Genomic DNA, 16,617 nt, shown 5'->3' with positions numbered 1-16,617 from the left:
GAATGGCCCCACTCTGGAGAAGTTAATGGAGAACTGTCTCCCATGGGAGGGACCCCACAGCCTCACCGGGGAAGGACTCCTCTCCCAGAGCAGCAGAAGATGATCTTGGTGATGAACTGACCAAAACCCCCACACCCAGTCACCCTGTGCTGTCAGTGGGAAGGAGGGAGGGGCTGGGGAGGAGAAGGTGTGTTAAGGCTTCTTTTACTTCTCATTATCCTTCTCTGATTCTCTTAATGATACATTTCACTTTGCAACTACAGTTGAGCCTCTTTTGCTCTTGAAATACTTCTCCTGCTCCTTATCCCACTCATGAAGCCTTTGTTAACTTTTTTTTTCCTTTTCCCTCCTTTCCCCCAGCAGGGGAGGGTGAGCGCGTGACTTTTGTGGGTGCCTGGCGTTGGGCCACTGTCAAACTGTGACAGCTAGGTTGCCTGAAGAGTCCCCCATCCTTGGAGATAGTCAAATCCGAAGCGGACAGAGTACTGAGCAAACTTTGCTACTTGGCTCTGCTTAATTTAAGCAGGGGGTTTGGGCTAGACAATCTCAAGACATCCCTTCCAACCTCAACAATTCTGTGATGATCAGATGCAGGTGTCTGAGACAGATTTTTCTATATAGGTGTAGGTTTATTGCTGCGGGCAGTTAGGGAAGACAAGCACGCAACCAATATGATTGATAAGCAAGCTCCAGTTTATTCAAAGATCCAGTCAGTTTATATAGTCTTTTGCAAGCAATATTAGCAACAAGCTCTCATTGGTCAATTCATAAAGGTTCATTGTTTTATGTTCTTCTACATGCAGTTTCAGCTGTAGCTAAGTTTTTCATCTGCTAGCTTTTTACTTTGCTAAGTACATCTTGTTTTACATCCTGTTCTTGTACAACTCATATCTCAAGGATATTCTGCCTTTTGCTATCTGTAATTGCACAGTGTACTGTTCACAGGCCAGTGCTGTTTCCCAGTCCAGTTTCCCAGGCCAGAGCTCCTCCCGGGCACAGAGCTCAGGTCTGGGGAACAACTGATGGAATAATTGTTGGAATAACTGGTCCATCAATCCATGACCCTGTTCCTGCAACCATTCCTCAACATAGGTTTTACCTGTTGGATCTTCTGCTGATTCATTTGTATTTGGTATAAGTAGCTGGAGTATTATGGAGTCTTGTAAAAAACCCTCTGGCCTGACATGTTCCTTGTGTTAACCATGATGTGGGAGGAAGGAAAGGACTTTGTTTCTCATTTGTAATGGTAGTCTGTGTATTCTTTGACTTGTAGGTATTTTGTACTTATTCTCTGATTGGCTTTTGTTTCTGGCTGCTCTTTTTTGGCCTACTCTCCCCCCAAAATAATATTAGGGAAAACGTGAGTAAAGCAATACTGTGTTCTTCTACGTGTTTTCCTGGTATTGTACAATGATCCTGACTTAAGAAGGGAAAAAAATGAGTCTATAAAAATGTACAGGGCTGTGTTTTGAGAGACACCAGAATCACGTATAAACACTGCTAAGAGTGATCCTGGGTAGGAGCTCTGTTGTGTGCTGCATGCTCCCTGGAGAACACCCAGCATTCAGCACTCCTAGTGGGTTAGCAATGTGCTGTGTCCAAATCTGCTTTCAAGCGTGCCTGCCTTTTCCTGTTGACCTTGCTGGGAATTCCCAGATGTCTGTAACATGGTTTTTTTTTCCCCTTCAGATACAATATGAGACAGGGTTGTCCTCATTGTCACTTGTGTTCCCTGCTATGTAGAAATTTTTGGTTCAACATGAACTCTCTCCTGAAGGATGGTGACACTAAGAGCACTCCTGGTGTGTGCTCTGTTCATGTTACTCTGCTGGCTGCCTGCTGCCACTGCCACTTAGGCTGCATGCTGTAATTTCTGGGCATTACCCTAGTGCCTCCTGCTCTAAACTAATCCAGGCTCAAGGGCATTTGTGGTTTGCACTTCTGTTGAGCAGGGAATGCAGAAGAGTTGAATGTTTTCTCCCTTCTCTCCGCAGACAGCCTTCCTGCGTTCCCCATTGCCACCGTGGCAGGGATAGCCATCGGTACGGTTACAGGTCTCTCATCGCTCATCTCTATTGTCGTGTGTCTTGTCATCAGAAAGAACAACTCTAAAAAACGATACTCTGGGTAAGAGATCTCCCTCCTCACCCGTGGCTGATGTGAGGAACAGCAGCAGGATCAGAGGGAGGGCTTAAAGGTGTGGGGGGGGTAGGAGTTGTTCCTGCCAAGCCTTGGCAATCACAGCTAGAGATAGGTATGGTCATGTGGAACTGTGATCATCTACCTTTAGTGGTTACCTCTGTACTGTGCTTGAAGAGACCTACTGACCATGAGTTGCACCTGAAAATCACTAGGTGTTGAAGTTGATCCCCAGACACAAGGATCTATGCCCTCAGAGCATTTAATCCAAGACGCCCTAGCTCTGGTCTGTTCCCCTTCCTTCCAGCTCTCCTTTCTTTACCACCTCCAAAGGAAAAGCACCACATGTGCACTTTTAAGGAATGCTGTGTATTGAGATCAGGACTGGATTTTTCTGTTACCAGTGTCTGCCTCCTAAGCCTGGACCAAAATATTTGCCAAAAACCCCTTCATCACCACACTTGAAAGTAAGGAAGGAATAGCCACTCTGCATCCATTCTCATTTACCGTCTGTTTTTTGTTAACTGTTACCATCCCTGCAGGGTTTTTAGTGTTAGGAGGATAACTCCAAAGTGAAGCACAGTTCTTTGAGTGGGCATATGAAAAAGCAACAAGAACTGACAAAGCCAGATGAGAGTCCTGTGGTGATGAAACTTGCTGCTGGTGAAGGAGATGCTTCCTTTTTTCTCCTCTCTAATTAGCTGGTAATTTGCTTCTCTAAGAAAGAATGAAAATTATGTATGTAGTCTTAGAAACAAGCCCAAAACATACAAGTTTCTTCTGTTCTTTGCCCAACAAATATTCCTGCTTATTGCAGGTTCTTTGGGTTGCCTGTGGGACAAAAGAAAATAACTCCAAAAATAAGCTTGTGGGGATTTCCAAATTAAACTTTGCCCTGTCCTTTTCCCAGTTGGAGAGCTTAGACAAAGTGAGTTGGCTATTGCCCAATGGTAAGGCTAAATACAGCAAGGGTGGCTGTGTGTGCTCAGAATTGTGTGGAAAGCCTGGTTTTCCCTTTCTGCATGTGTCCTTCCCCTATGAACTGAAAAGAACCCTGCAGTGTCATGCACCAGCAGTGTGCCTGAGGTGGCCTGCTTGCCCTGCTTCCCACTGACCTGCTCTCCAGTGTCTTCCTGCTGGAGGACACATGTTGGTGCTGAGCCTGGAGCAGTAGTTCATGCACTGTGATTTCTTGTAGCAGATTTAACTACTCTCTTGGGAAAGTAATCTCTGAGGTTTAAATCCTGCTTTCACTGACCATGCCAGCACTGCATGATGTGTAGAAAGAAACCACGTCTGCTGTGACCCCCTCCAAACTTACGGACTGTCTTCTACATGATGTTAACCCAGTGTGTGGTGGTGGAGAGAAGCACTTACTCCTAGATAACCATTCTGCCTTGAACTTAGGTGGGCTGGGGCCCTGTGTAGCGTCTGGAACCCCTGCATGGCCACAGTTTCCATTCATGCTCTGACTTTGGTGATTTTTTTGTTTTGTTTTGTTTTGTTTTTTTCTTTCTGCCTTGGTGTGCTGGGATCGGATCCTGCTTACCTTCCTCTCCTTACAGAGATCCTGATATAGACGCCAGATTGGGAATGTAACAGGGCTGGGTCTTCTCTTCCAGTCCCACTAGACACCATGGTAACTAATCAAGTTGGTGGTTGCTGTTAATACCTGTGTGTGTGTACACATTTCCTCTTCCTTTGCTGACTAACCAGCTAGCTCTCTACTAACATCACTGAAATTTTGCTGGAATCTGTTGGCAAAGGGATAATGCATTTCACTGGGTGCTTGGGTTTCATTGTCTCGTGTCTGACTGGGGTGGAGTTGTTGTTTATCCCAGATGATGTCCCTCCATCTCTTCCAACAGTGAACTTGCCAGTGCATTGACTAAAGCACAGGAAATTCAGAGCTCTTTCTGTGTCAAAATAAAAGTAAATTCCCTGCAAGTGTTCCTCTGCCTCAGACAGCTTAAGTGTTGGAAAACTTACAGGGATCTAAATACATTAGTTGCTTAAACCTGAATGATTACATTTAGATAGTGTAGATCTGAGGAGTTTTGTGAATAAAACAATTAATGATTACATAGTTTTGGTAACAGAAGGGATGCATTGTTTTTGAGACAGTCACGATCCCTTGCCATGATGGCTGGAGTAGTATTTTTGTTCTAATTCTAACTGCTGCATGTATATGGAGCAAAATCTGCTATGGTAAGACCTACCAAAGGGTGAAAAATGCTTGCCCTGCAAGGAGGTGGTCTGCTTAATGTCACTGTCCTCTTTTGATTCTGTACTCAATTTATATATTGTCTACAAAGACTGAGGGAAAAGAATGCCCAGTGGTCAGAGGGTTGTAGCAGAGGGCACTGCTGCCAAGGAGGTGGCTACTTAACTCTCCTGGGTGCTTTGGTGCAAGAAGGTAGACCTAGCAGTGAGAGACCTATCACTGCATTGCCCAGAAGTCACCAACTTCAAGGGCATTTGCTCTGTGGTATTAATTTTTCTGTCACAGGCTTGTTTTCTTTTCAGTCCTGCTTTAAGCTGATGAAAAGAAGCAATCAGAGGGTGAGAACCTTGAGCCTTCTTTTAGGGTGTTGGTTCTCACCACAAGACTGTTTTGTTTGAAAACCAAGATTTGCCTGATTAGGTATTCAAGTAGCTATATGAGGGCACATAGCATAAATGTCCTGTGTGACTCTTGAGGTAGTTGCTCCACAGACTGGTGTCTGCTGGGAGAATTCTTTTGGGCTCACAGCCTAACTGTAAGAGCAAGGGAACTAATACAGAGTTGGGTAGGAAGTACCTTGCTGGTATAGAGAGAGCTGGTGGCTCTTGCAAGTGTTGGCTCTAACTGTAGCAGTGGTACAACACTTGCCTTAGTGACTGGCATTGTTTAGCTTCTAGTTAGAAGATAATTGCTGTTTACCACTGCTAACTGAGAAGAGAACACATTATTTTAGAGAGGCTGAGTTGAATGGGAGTATCTAAGGACCAGGGGTTGTGGAGGAGCTGCTGTCCTATGTTAATAGCTGCTCCTTCCTGTTGCTTACCAGTGAAACTCAGAGGAATGACAGAGAAATGTCTCGGGAGAGATGGAGAATTGTGTGTGCTTATTTCAGAATCCATTATGTTCATTTTTTTACTTTGGCGTAACCTGCCACATTTCATCTTGCCATCATTCGTCTTTTGTTTTTTGTTTCTTTTTTCTTTTTTCCTTTTTGTTTTGTTTTGTTTTTCGTGTGCCTCTTGAACATTGTCGTGCAAACTCTGCTCTGCCACCTCGTCAGCTGCAGTACCTCTGAGAGCTTGATGTCTCCGGTTAAGCAAGCTCCGCAGAAGGCGCCCTCCGACACAGAGGGCCTGGTAAACAGCGTGCCTGCCAGATCACACCAGGTAAACTGCTCCTGCTGCCCCCCGAGGCAGGATTCCCCCCAGCCTGGGGCAGCTGCTGTGGAGAACATCCAGGCAGGGTGGGATTCGTGCATATTAGGGGCTGTCGCTGGTAAAAGTGCATGCGCTGCTCAAGGGGTGCGCAGGAAGCTGGGACCGGTGAGCTCTGCTGTAGAAGGCTTGGTGCAATTCAAAGAGCAGCATCTTCCTATTCGCTGAGATGGAGTTTTATGCCCTTTTCATACTAAATTATGAAAAAACATGGTTGTGGTCTTGTGCATTAACATACAGAGGTGGTAGTGAAATGCAAGGAGTATCTGTTTAACACAGACACAATACAGTGTTTGTCAGATATGGATCACCCCATAAAGCTGCCTAGTCTGTTCTGGGATGGTAATGGGGAGGGATTTGCCTTGCACTCTCATGCTCCATAGTACTTCCTTCACAAGGGGAGGAGCCAGGTGCTGACCAGTTTGCAGATGATTTGTGCTGCTAAGAGCTCTCTTCTGCTGTGCCTCCCAACTTTTGTGGGCTTGAAAGTGCCAGTCTTTGTGCTTGCTGCAGCTGGTAAGTTCTGCTGACTTTGAAGGGGAAAAGTGGCTTTTATCCAGGCTTAGCATCCCATGGGAAGGGACAGAGCAGGAGCGGATCATGACTCGTTCGTAGTACAGGATTTCCTTATTTGGAAGTTTCTTCCCTCTTGATTTGAGTATTCCTAGCAATTTTCCTCTGAAGATACAGGTCCTGAGAGAGTTTAAGTCCAAAATTGACTTTTTCTTAATTACCCACCTTTTAGCAAGTGGCTGCCGTGTAGTGTGTGCAAGTCAATACCTGGTTTCTTAATTTCTCCTGACAAAATAATGGAGATGTGTGTTAATGTATTAACAATACAGGAAAAAACCAAACGTGCTAACAGTCGGCTCAGTAAAGTCAAAGCTCCTACTCTCGTGGGCTTCTGGTTTGGTTTTGAAATGCATTTTGTTCTGGGCCATGCAGTATTTCCAGAGTTTTAGCACACAGGCCCACAAAGCTGCCTTCTGCCTTCAGAGATCAGTTGTTCACAGAGGCTATATAATCAGGATTTAAAAATGGTCAGATTTTGACCTGAATAGTTCTTGTAGCAGCAGGCAAAACCAGCATGGTGAGATTTATGATACAGTAGTTGTTGGAGTCAGCATCCATAGGTGAAAAACCCAAAAGGTTTTATCTAATTATTGTCATGGCATGAAGGAGTACTTGCAAGTGCCCTGAGAGCTACACACAGGTGCTGTTCTGTGCTTGCATCTTGAAAGCAAAAATACTCCAATGTTTTGGTGTGAAAACTTGCGGTGTCCTCAGCTTTTGATGTCCCCAGGGTTCTGAGTCTGAGTGTGCTGGAAGGAGCAGCAGAGTAAATCTAAACTTTGTGCTATTAACTCAGAATCAGGGTGCTTTTGCCCTTCTGTAGTCACTCCAGTCTGTTTCTTCATTGACAGAGCTCACCCTGCAGGTAAGTTCCTAAAGGAAAACACCAAGCATGAACTCTGCTGACCTCAACCGAAAAATACTGCAAATGGCTTTTGTGTCATTCAGTTTTAGTTTAGTTTTTAGATTTTTAATCCCTTTTGTCAGACAGTTTCTTTTTGTAGCAGACATTTGTAGCAGCAAGTAATTCCTCTACCTCCTGTTGAGCATTTGCCCCATCTTTACAGAACAGCTAGACATATTTACTTTCCTTTACGAAGATCCACAGTGAAACCAGGGTAGATCAGATTTTGAACAGAATATTTAAACAAGTGAGGAAGCTAAATTTCAGTTGATTACATGTACATTGTTAGCTTCTAGCCATTGTTTGGTGGTTTCTTTAAGGGTCATATCAGCATGCAAATCAACATATTTGAAATCTTTCATCACATACAAGTAAAATCTGGTGTTTCTTGGTAATCAAAAAATGAGTTACAGTATTCAAGCTTTTGAGGTGTTGTGCAGGTGAAAGGCAGACACTCATTCCTAGCAGTTCCCAGAGCTGTTGCAGGCTGTTTGCTGATTCAGGCACACTCTTGTCTCTTGGAATGCCTGGCAGTTTTAGACCAGTGGCTCCCACAGTCAATGCTGTGGTCAAACAGCAGAGGCCTGTGGTCTTCCTTGTAGCTTTTTTTCCCAGGTAGGATGTGTAGGAAGTGAATGAATGCTTTGTACTTCACTGGTGGAAAAGAACTGTGAATACCAGCAAAACTGCCTCTGCTAGTTAGAAACAGTAACAGAGGTGTTTGCTCTTAGAGTGGCATTTAAATTAATTAAATGAAGCTTATTCATTTTTTAATTTATGTATCAGTTCAAGAACAGTAATGGAATATTTGTCTGCATCACATCTCAGCTGAAAATGCACTGAGACTTCACTTCCTTTGTTTTGAGTGCAAGTTACTCAGGTGTGGACCTTGCTTTCTGGAGTTTGCATATCTGATTCTGTGAGTGTTCAGCAGCTTGAATCAGCTCTGCTTGTTTTCACTGTGCCCTCCTTCTCAGCAGGTATGTTCTGTCCTGTCAGATTTGTCTGTGGTGGTTCTTGTCCGTGCCATCATTCTCTAGTGACTGCTGTTCTACCAGGAATGTTATTTGTGTGGGTAAGGAACAATTTACAGTACAGGCAAGAACTACATGGATTTCCCACGTGGATGTTCTTGTTTGGATCCCAGGACCCTGAGAAGGAGCAGTTTGCAATGCCAAGAATCTTGATTGAAATTTCAGATAACTTTCCCAGAGCCTGAATCTGTGGTAGTTGCAACATCATTCAGAATCTGAGAAATTTGAAAATTCTGCAGACTGCTGTTGGACCATGGTGGTCTAACTTCAAAATTCCGTTTTCTTTTTTGTAACTTGCAATTCATGACTCTGCTGACAAACCCTTAGCAGTTACACCTGCTGCTCTTTTCCCTTCAATTCTGAATGGAAAAATTGCAAGGCTTCAGGAAGTGCTGGTTGTATATAGCAGTGCTGGTCTATCTTCTGGTTCTGAAGAGTCAGGATGAGCTTACTTGGGATTAGGTGAATGTTCTGAATGGTTTAGACAGTTTTTAAAATGGTCCAGGGGATGCTTATAGTCAGCTAGAGAATCAGTTGGCAGCAAATCAAATAGATGAACCCTGTAATAAATCCTTGGTCCCTCCTTTTCTCTGTGTTGGCTATCTACCACCTTTTTTAGGTGACTGACAGTGAACACATTGAGACAATGATAGCTGGGTTTGGATCAGCTGATCACAGCAGTCAGTCTCTCCACACCACTAACATGCTGCTTGCAGCACAGTGAATATATTTAAACTGGCAAAAATCCACTACAGTGGTAACTGATACTGAGTGAACTGCACTGGTAGACAATTGACCCATCAGAATTACTTGAACAAGATTTGGAATGTCACAGTGAGTACTTTCTGCTGTTAGATTTATTTATTTTTTTTTTTTTTAACTGATAGTGCTCTCAAAATGAATTTATCATACCCTGACCTCTGGCCTCAGGCAGATGAGTTTTCCAAAATTGCTTGCAATTAAACTTCAGGGTTACTTTGCCTTGAATTTTATATAGACACTGTGATCTGACTGGAATTAGAAATCTCAGTACAGTGTTGGAGACCAGAACAACATGAAAGCAAATAGCAGAGATTTTTTGTTTAAGAAGTGGCTAGAATGAGATTTGAAATCCAGAGTTTTCTAGGACATCGGTGTCCTTTTTTTTCCCAATTTCTCAGTGTGTTGTTTATATTCAGGGTTTTATACTTACTTGCAGGTTTTTACCCTTCAGTCCATCTTCTTCCTCTATTCTTTATTACTTTGGAAATACTTTACCCAGAAGGAATAAAATATGGATTTAAATCACTTCTCAAAGAGAACAAGGTATTTATCAGGTGTGACCTTAATTTTCTGTACAGAAGGTCTGTTTTCATCTCTGTCTCATAATTGCTTTGGAAAATAGATGGAAAAATTTCTGTGTCAGGTCTATACAAATGTTTCCTAATTCGTCAGGACTCCAGAAGTACTGGGAAGAAGGGGGTAGAGAAGTGCCAGTGAAGGCTACTTCTTCCTGGGATGTCAGGGACACCAGAACAGTTAAATAGATGAAAAGTTTTGAAGGAAAAACTGCTGAAAAAGCCACAAACAAACTAAAAGCTCTCTATTTTTTATTCCCCCCGCCCCAGTCATCACAAGATAGCACAGTGTCTTTGCCTCCTGCATGGGGTGTGTGGTGGCAGCCCACTGGGAGAAGGTGGCAGCCCTGTGCTTGTCTCACTTGGGGGGTTCAGCATGGGAGCTGCAGCTCTCTTGCCATCAAGGTCCCGCCTGTCTTGCTGGACCTCTGCTCCGTGGAGGCTGCAGTCCTGTCCTCAGTAGCTGCAGTTGGCTTTCCCTGGGCTATGTTTAAGAGGATGTGGTGTTTTAGAGAGTGTTCACACATTCAGCTGAAGGACAGGGCTGTAATGTCTTCCCCCGCACCGCAGCAAATGTCACGAAGGTGTGAGGCCGTGCCTGCCCAAGGCGTCTGTGAGCTGCTGCTGCCTTGGGCTGGCTCGGAGGACAGGTAAGAATTCTGTATTGCTGCACCATTTTAACACTTCTGGCTCACTGCTGTGTAAGTCTCGGCCCCATCTCTGGCTTGGGCAGTGACTTGAGTCACAGGGTGGCTGCAGCTTCTTTATCCAAGTGGCACAGCCATGCTGAGATTTACAGGACCTGAGTAGCAGTTTGGGAAGTACACTCTGCTGTTGACTGGTAAACCTCAAGTAGGGTTCCTCTTGAATAATATTAAATCTGGCATGCATCTGACTGAGCCAGGTGTCTTTGCTACATAGCACACAAGAATTGCTGCTTTTCAGAGCAAGGGATCCTAGATTTTGCTTTGTGTGACAGCAGGCAGTTTTGGAGGGAGGCAAGGGTGCTGTTTGGCATGCTCCTGAGAGGAGAAAGGTGGCAGACTAGAGCTCACGTGCAGCTGAGGGTTCATTCCACCTGCTTCCAAGTGCCGTTCGCAGTCATAAGAGCTCTGTGGTCTTGCTTTAGCTTTCATCTTGCTGCAGCCCCCATGGAAGTGAGGGGCAGCGTGGGCAGTTCTGAAAAAGCCTGACTGTGCCTGTTCCTTGTGTCCCCAGGGCCCAGTCATTTACGCGCAGTTAGATCACTCCGGGGGACAGCACAGCGACAAGATCAACAAGTCAGAGTCTGTGGTCTACGCCGACATTCGGAAGAACTGAGATCCTCAGCTATCCAAAGGACAACACACATTCAGACTGGAATTGCTTGAGCAAGATTTGACCCAGAGAACTCACATGTGGCCTTTGATGCCTAGGCTAGGACCAATGCATGTGCATACAGAGGGAGAGATATATATGTATTGTGTGTAAATAGTCTATTTAATCGTACAGAAGTGAGACCAATGTTGCATGTTGAAATGCGGTAAGAATTTTGCTTATAAATTGCCAATATTCTTTTTTTTTTTTTTTTTGTATCTTGTGTGACGAGAGAGAAAATGAAAACTCGCATCACAATTTTAAAATATTTTTATCTTGATTATTAATGGAGAAACTGGAAGATGCCTGAAGATTCTAGATTGACCTGGAGATTCTTTTTTCTTTGCTTATAGGGCCTAATTTCTTTAGTTGAGGTGATTATAAAGAAGACATTTTCTTTATGTTCAGAATTCTTTATGTATACAGGGTATTTATCATTCCTTGGACAGATTCTCAGTACAGGCTGCCTTCTCATGTAAACTAGACCCTCTGACTTGGTCTTGTAAGCCAAATTGTGACTCCTAGCTATCAGAAATGTACGTCTTAGCAGTGTGAGTGAAGGAAACCTTTAGGCCTACCTGACCTGTGTAATGTGGGTCACAAAACTGTTTACTTCTCGATGAGCCCAGCTATTGAAGCTTAGTCCTTTAAGGGGCAGGGATAGTGTTGATCTAATGAATTTTGTGAAATGGTAGTTTACCTGTGAAAACAAAGGATATAGTGAGTTAAAGGCATAGGAAGCTGTAGCTGTAGGTGGTTACCTCAGACTCTTTTGAACCTTTCAGTGAAATATTTATTCCTCAAAGCTCTGTCATTTCATGCAAGCGTTAAAAAGGGCTCCAAGGGATCTGGAAGCTGTAGTACTCCCACACCTCTCTCCCATGGCTCCATTATGCCACTGTCACCTCCTTGGAGGTGCTTTATCTGTTCTCAGAAGCCTGTAGTGGAGGCTGAACAACTTCTGGAGGAAATCTAGGGCACTTTGTGTTTTTTGATGTGTGTGGTTTTTTGGGGTTTTTTTTGTTTTTTTTTTTTTGTGTGTGTGACCAATATTTGCACAGAGGATGCAGATGGGCAGTTTATTGCTTTCATCTCTGCAAGTCTAGTGCTTGAATACAATTCTCCAGCCTCTTGTTTCTAGGTTAAACAACTCCTAGAGTGTTAAGGATCTCTGCTGATGAGGATTTCTTCTGCTGACCCGTTGTATCCTGAAATCTGGTGCTCAAAACTAGAAGTGGCCTTCCAGCAGAGATCTTCTCAAGGTGGCATATAGAAGAAGGAGTTCTGTTTTGTACATCCCAATGTGGTAGTTTTGTTTTGGGTTGGTTTTTTTTTGGCAGCAAATAATTTTTAGTTTGGTCTATGGTAACCTCTTTTCTCTGATTCTTACCCATTTCCTAGTTCAGTATGTTTCACAGAATCAGTCCCAGAATAGTTGAGGTTGGAGGGACCAACTCTGGGGATCATGCAGTCTCCCTCCAGCAGGGTCAGCCAGAGGAGGCTGCCCAGCACTGTGCCCAGTTTTGAGCATCTCCACAGGTGGGACCTCTACAGCATCTCTAGGCAACCTGTTCCAAACAAACTCAAGCTCACATTTGACTCTTAACACCAAGCACATGAAAAATAGTTACAGGCCAATGGCAGACCCTTTCACAACCACATTAGATAATCCTTTAATTATGACAGTGCAATTTTTAATAACTATTTTGTGTACAGTGGGAGTTTTGTCCCCAACAAAGTTAGGTATGCCAACACTATAATCTTTCATCAAGATCAGACTTCACTGGTTTCCTGACAACAGCTGCCTTTATTAGAAATCAACAGCTTTATTTTTGTATGCATGCATTGGGTAGATCTTAGGACATTGTCCTCAAAGCCAGAACCAGCTTCTTAAAACTGGGGCTCAGAAGGAAACCATGGATTAATTTATTCTGCCATATGTCAGTTGCTAATCCTGCAATATCTGAATTTGTGTAATTCTTCTTCCAAGACTTGGCTGGTATCAAAAAAAAAAAAAGCATGTTTCAGTTTTAAAGCATCAGTTTTCAGGTATTTGCCAAGTATTGTAGGGAACTGAGACACCGAGCTGAGGCTAACTAATAGCTCTGTAAATATTTTAGCATTTTATTTTTTGGCAATAACATATACAAGATGAAAAATGGACAATTTTTTTATTCACAGGAGACCTTTAAATATGTTCTTCTACTTCATTAATTAAGCAGGGTTTTTTAGCAAGACTCCACATGAAAGGCTATGGTACCCAGTGCTGGAAGCTGATGGAGCGGGACCTACTCACCCCAGAAACACTCAGGGGTAGTTTGTCCACTCAAGCTTCCATCTGTTGATAAGATCCACTGCCTTGGTTGCTGCAGTGCTCAGTCAGGAAATTCTTTACTTAGAGGATGGTGAGGCCCTGGCACAGATTGCCCAGAGAAGCTGTGGATTCCCCATCCCTGGAAGTGTTCAAGGCCAGGTTGGATGGGGCTCTGAGCAACCTGGTCTGATGGAAGATGTCCTTGCCCATGGTGGGGGGAGGTTGGAACTGGATGATCTTTAAGGTCCTTCCCAACCCAGTCCAGTCTGTGATTCTGTGGTTCTATAGGATCTTCTGAAGTGCTGAATTCTGCACCTGGCAGCCAGGAGGGACATCCCTGTCCTGGAGGGCACCAGGCCCAGCATGGCCAGCCGGGCAAGGGAGGGGATTGTCCTGCTCTGCTCGGGGCTGGGGCGGCCTGACCTCGAGTGCTGGGGGCAGCTTTAGGTGCCACAATATAAAAAAGACATGAAGCTGTTGGAGAGTGTCCAAAGGAGGCCACGAAGATGGTGAAGGGAGTGGAGGGGAAGCCTTCTGACAAATGGCTGAGGTCACTCGATCTGTTCAGCCTGGAGGAGACTGAGAGGAGACCTCATTGTGGTCTTCAGCACCCCCATGAGGGGAAGCAGAGGGGCAGGCACCGCTCTCTTCTCTCTGTGACCAGTGACAGGACCCAAGGGAATGGCATGAAGATGAATCAGGGGAGGTTTAGGTGGGATGTCAGGAAAACGTTTTTTGCCCAGAGGGTGGCTGGGCACTGAACAGGCTCCCCAGGGAAGTGGTCACAGCACCAGGCCTGACAGAGTTCAGGAAGTGTTTGGACACTGCTCTCAGGCACGTGGTGTCAGTCCTGGGGTGTCCTGCCAAGAGCCAGGAGTTGGACTTGATGATCCTGATGGGTCCCTTCCAACCCAGTATAAATTATGATTAAGATCAGGAGGAATCCTGCTGCTGCTGCTGCTTTCCTTATCTATCAGGCTGTTACTTCCCAACATTTATTTTACACTTAATAAAGCACTAATGCTTTGGATGTGGTTGATGGGGAAACTTGATTTTGATCTGCCTATGTTCATCCCTACGCATCACCGTCTTTTCTCCCCCAACATTTTTGAGTAAGAGGGAGAATTGTGATGAATGTGGCAATCAGAAACTTGCTGCTATGAGAAGATGGGGCTGGCCTTGCCTCTGAAGTCTGCTACTAATGTTTGCTTCTTTTCCTGCTGGAATGTACTGGAGAATCTGAGCACAATTCTGATGTGGTGCTAACTTCAGGAAGCACATGAATCCGGTGCTAACTTTAGGACTGATCTGGTGCTAACTTTAGGAGACACACTGATCTGGCTGATTTTAGCTGACTTAAGGAGACATCTCCTTGCATGGCTTTTGTCTAGCTAGAGGTATGTTCATATTGCCTAGACTGAGGAGGCTCCCTGCAAGGCTTCTTGGGTCCTCTTTATGAAGGCAGAATGAACGTGGAAGTATTTTTTAAAAACACTAAACATCTTTTTAGAAAGAAACAAAAGTCTTCCCCCAGGAATGGCAGAAATCTGTCTGAATCCCACTCCAGTGCCAAAGCTGTTGAATTTTTTAAGGATTTTTTTGGGTTTTTTTTTGGTTTTTTTTGTTTTTTTGGGGTGTTTTTTTTTGTTTTGTTTTGGTATTTTTTGGTTTTTTTTGGTCGTGGAAAAGTGAGCAGTATAATTATTAAGTAATGTATTCATGCTGAAGTCAAAAGAACTTCAGGCATTGTGAGACAACACTTGTGAACTTTCTGTTCCTCAAGTTATCTGAGATGGTTTAATGATATGTTAACCTGTGCTGATGAAAGGGACTGATACTGAGTTGGCTTACTTAGTAAAGTCTCAGGAGACAGAGGATTTCTCTTCCTTGATATGTGGAGCAAGCAGGGATTTTAAGTCAGACAAGAGCATCATATCCTGATGTTCTGGTGACCAGAAGTTTAACTCTGTTTGCTCTGCTGCTGCTGTTCTCTTAATTCTCTGATGCTGTTCCTTGCAGGAAGAAAATAACAGCTTGGACTTTGAGGAACATGAAGGGTGTTGTCCTTGTCCTGTTGTAGCACTGCTGCCAGCTCTTTTTAGGATCATCTATTTTCAAAACAAGTGCTGCATGCCAGGCTTGCAGCAGCCCAGAGGAGGAGCAGGCACCTCTCTTGAGGCAGTAGCCAGTGACTAAAATAGGGGGGGTCATTGCTCCTGGATAGTGGACCTGGGAGGGCCAGTGTGATGGAAGACTTGCAATAAATTCTCTCTTATTCATCATTCAAACAAAACTGGGATCAATCTGAAATCTCCCTTAATTTTGATTACCATAAATGAATTTCAAGAGAATTAGAAATAAGGTATCAAGCTAAGTAAATTGGTAGCTGTACTCAGTCCATCAGGTTTCTGTGACCCCTTTTGACTTCAGCAGTTGTTCTGTGAGGAAGATGCTCACGACATTCACAAAACATTAAGAGCCTTTACAAGGGGCAGGTATGTCCCTGCAACTCATTTCCTGATGTGTCATTTATAACTGGAGACCTGTAGGGTTTTGTTTTCTCTCAAAGCTTTAGTGGTATTTTGGTTTATGACTAGAAGAGCTGTAATTAGGTTTTTCAACCTGTGAGAACTGTCTAGATAACCATCTGTCTTGTAACTGCAGTAAAGGTGTGCATGCAACTTAAAAGCTGCATTGCCTTAAAGGGGATTCACTGAGGTCAGGTATGGAGTTCTTGATTTGTGACCAGAACACCTTCACTCTGTATTGGAATTTTGTCTTGGAATTCTACATTATTAGTGTATCTGCCAAGGACCTCAAATACAAAAAGTTCTTATTGTATCATAGGTGATGGAAGTATTTCCTCAATAAAACCACCAAGAGAGAAGGTGAGTGGGTCTTCTGGGCTATGGCCACACCTCTGCAGTGTAACATTTTTATATGGGAGACTACAAAATCATATTAACAAGGCTCAGCAATTATTCTCTTCTTTAGGTTTCTCTTTCTCTTCACTGCCCTAAAGCTAATAAGCCCTTTCATTTACAGGTATTTTTGCACTCTAAAATGTAAGTTCAATGCCTTTGGAGATCAGTGTGCTGTGCAATGTTTTCTGTCTCCCTGCAATGCCAACTGTTCTTATGTGGTAAATGTAATTGAAAACATAGACTGGGTACTTTTCTTTTATAAACCTCTGTCCTGGAGGTGTGCAAGACAACAAACACCTGTAAGACAGGTGTATAATCTGTGTGAGGGAGCTAGATATGCATTGCATGGCCTGATTACATGAAGAGCCAGTGTACCAACTGTTAGTGCTTTTGCTTCTACAGACTCATCTGGAACAGTTATCTTGGATATTTTTTCTTGAATGGACTTTAATGTTTTCTATTGTAATCTTGTGAATATTTTAATACACTTTTTTTTTTCCCATTACTGGTTTGCTGGATGAGTCTTACCTGGCTGGGGACTGGGAAGGGAGGGGGACTGGAATACACCACCTCTCTTCCTAGCAGTGTTCTTCTTCAG

General features: G+C 43.8%; 1 protein-coding gene across 11 annotated transcripts in view; it reads left to right on the top strand.

Annotated features, from left to right (window-relative positions):
* MPZL1 (myelin protein zero like 1) overlaps nucleotides 1-16,617 on the top strand; it is a 43,520-nt gene that overhangs the window by 25,910 nt on the left and 993 nt on the right. For 3 of the 11 annotated variants that reach the window (XM_068180506.1, XM_068180498.1, XM_068180501.1), the window contains one exon: nucleotides 1,995-2,127. In XM_068180506.1, the coding sequence (XP_068036607.1) occupies nucleotides 1,995-2,127 (133 nt within the window). Of the gene's footprint in view, nucleotides 1-1,994; nucleotides 2,128-2,956; nucleotides 3,068-3,704; nucleotides 3,779-5,423; nucleotides 5,530-10,643; nucleotides 16,525-16,617 lie in introns of those variants that run through there. The other 8 variants (XM_068180499.1, XM_068180500.1, XR_010996075.1 and 5 more) reach the window with 7 other exon arrangements.

Source organism: Anomalospiza imberbis, chromosome 2, assembly GCF_031753505.1.
Source record: "Anomalospiza imberbis isolate Cuckoo-Finch-1a 21T00152 chromosome 2, ASM3175350v1, whole genome shotgun sequence".
Classification (NCBI taxonomy): domain Eukaryota; kingdom Metazoa; phylum Chordata; class Aves; order Passeriformes; family Viduidae; genus Anomalospiza; species Anomalospiza imberbis.
Note: the sequence above shows the minus strand (reverse complement) of the source record. Positions and strands in the feature narration are given on the sequence as shown.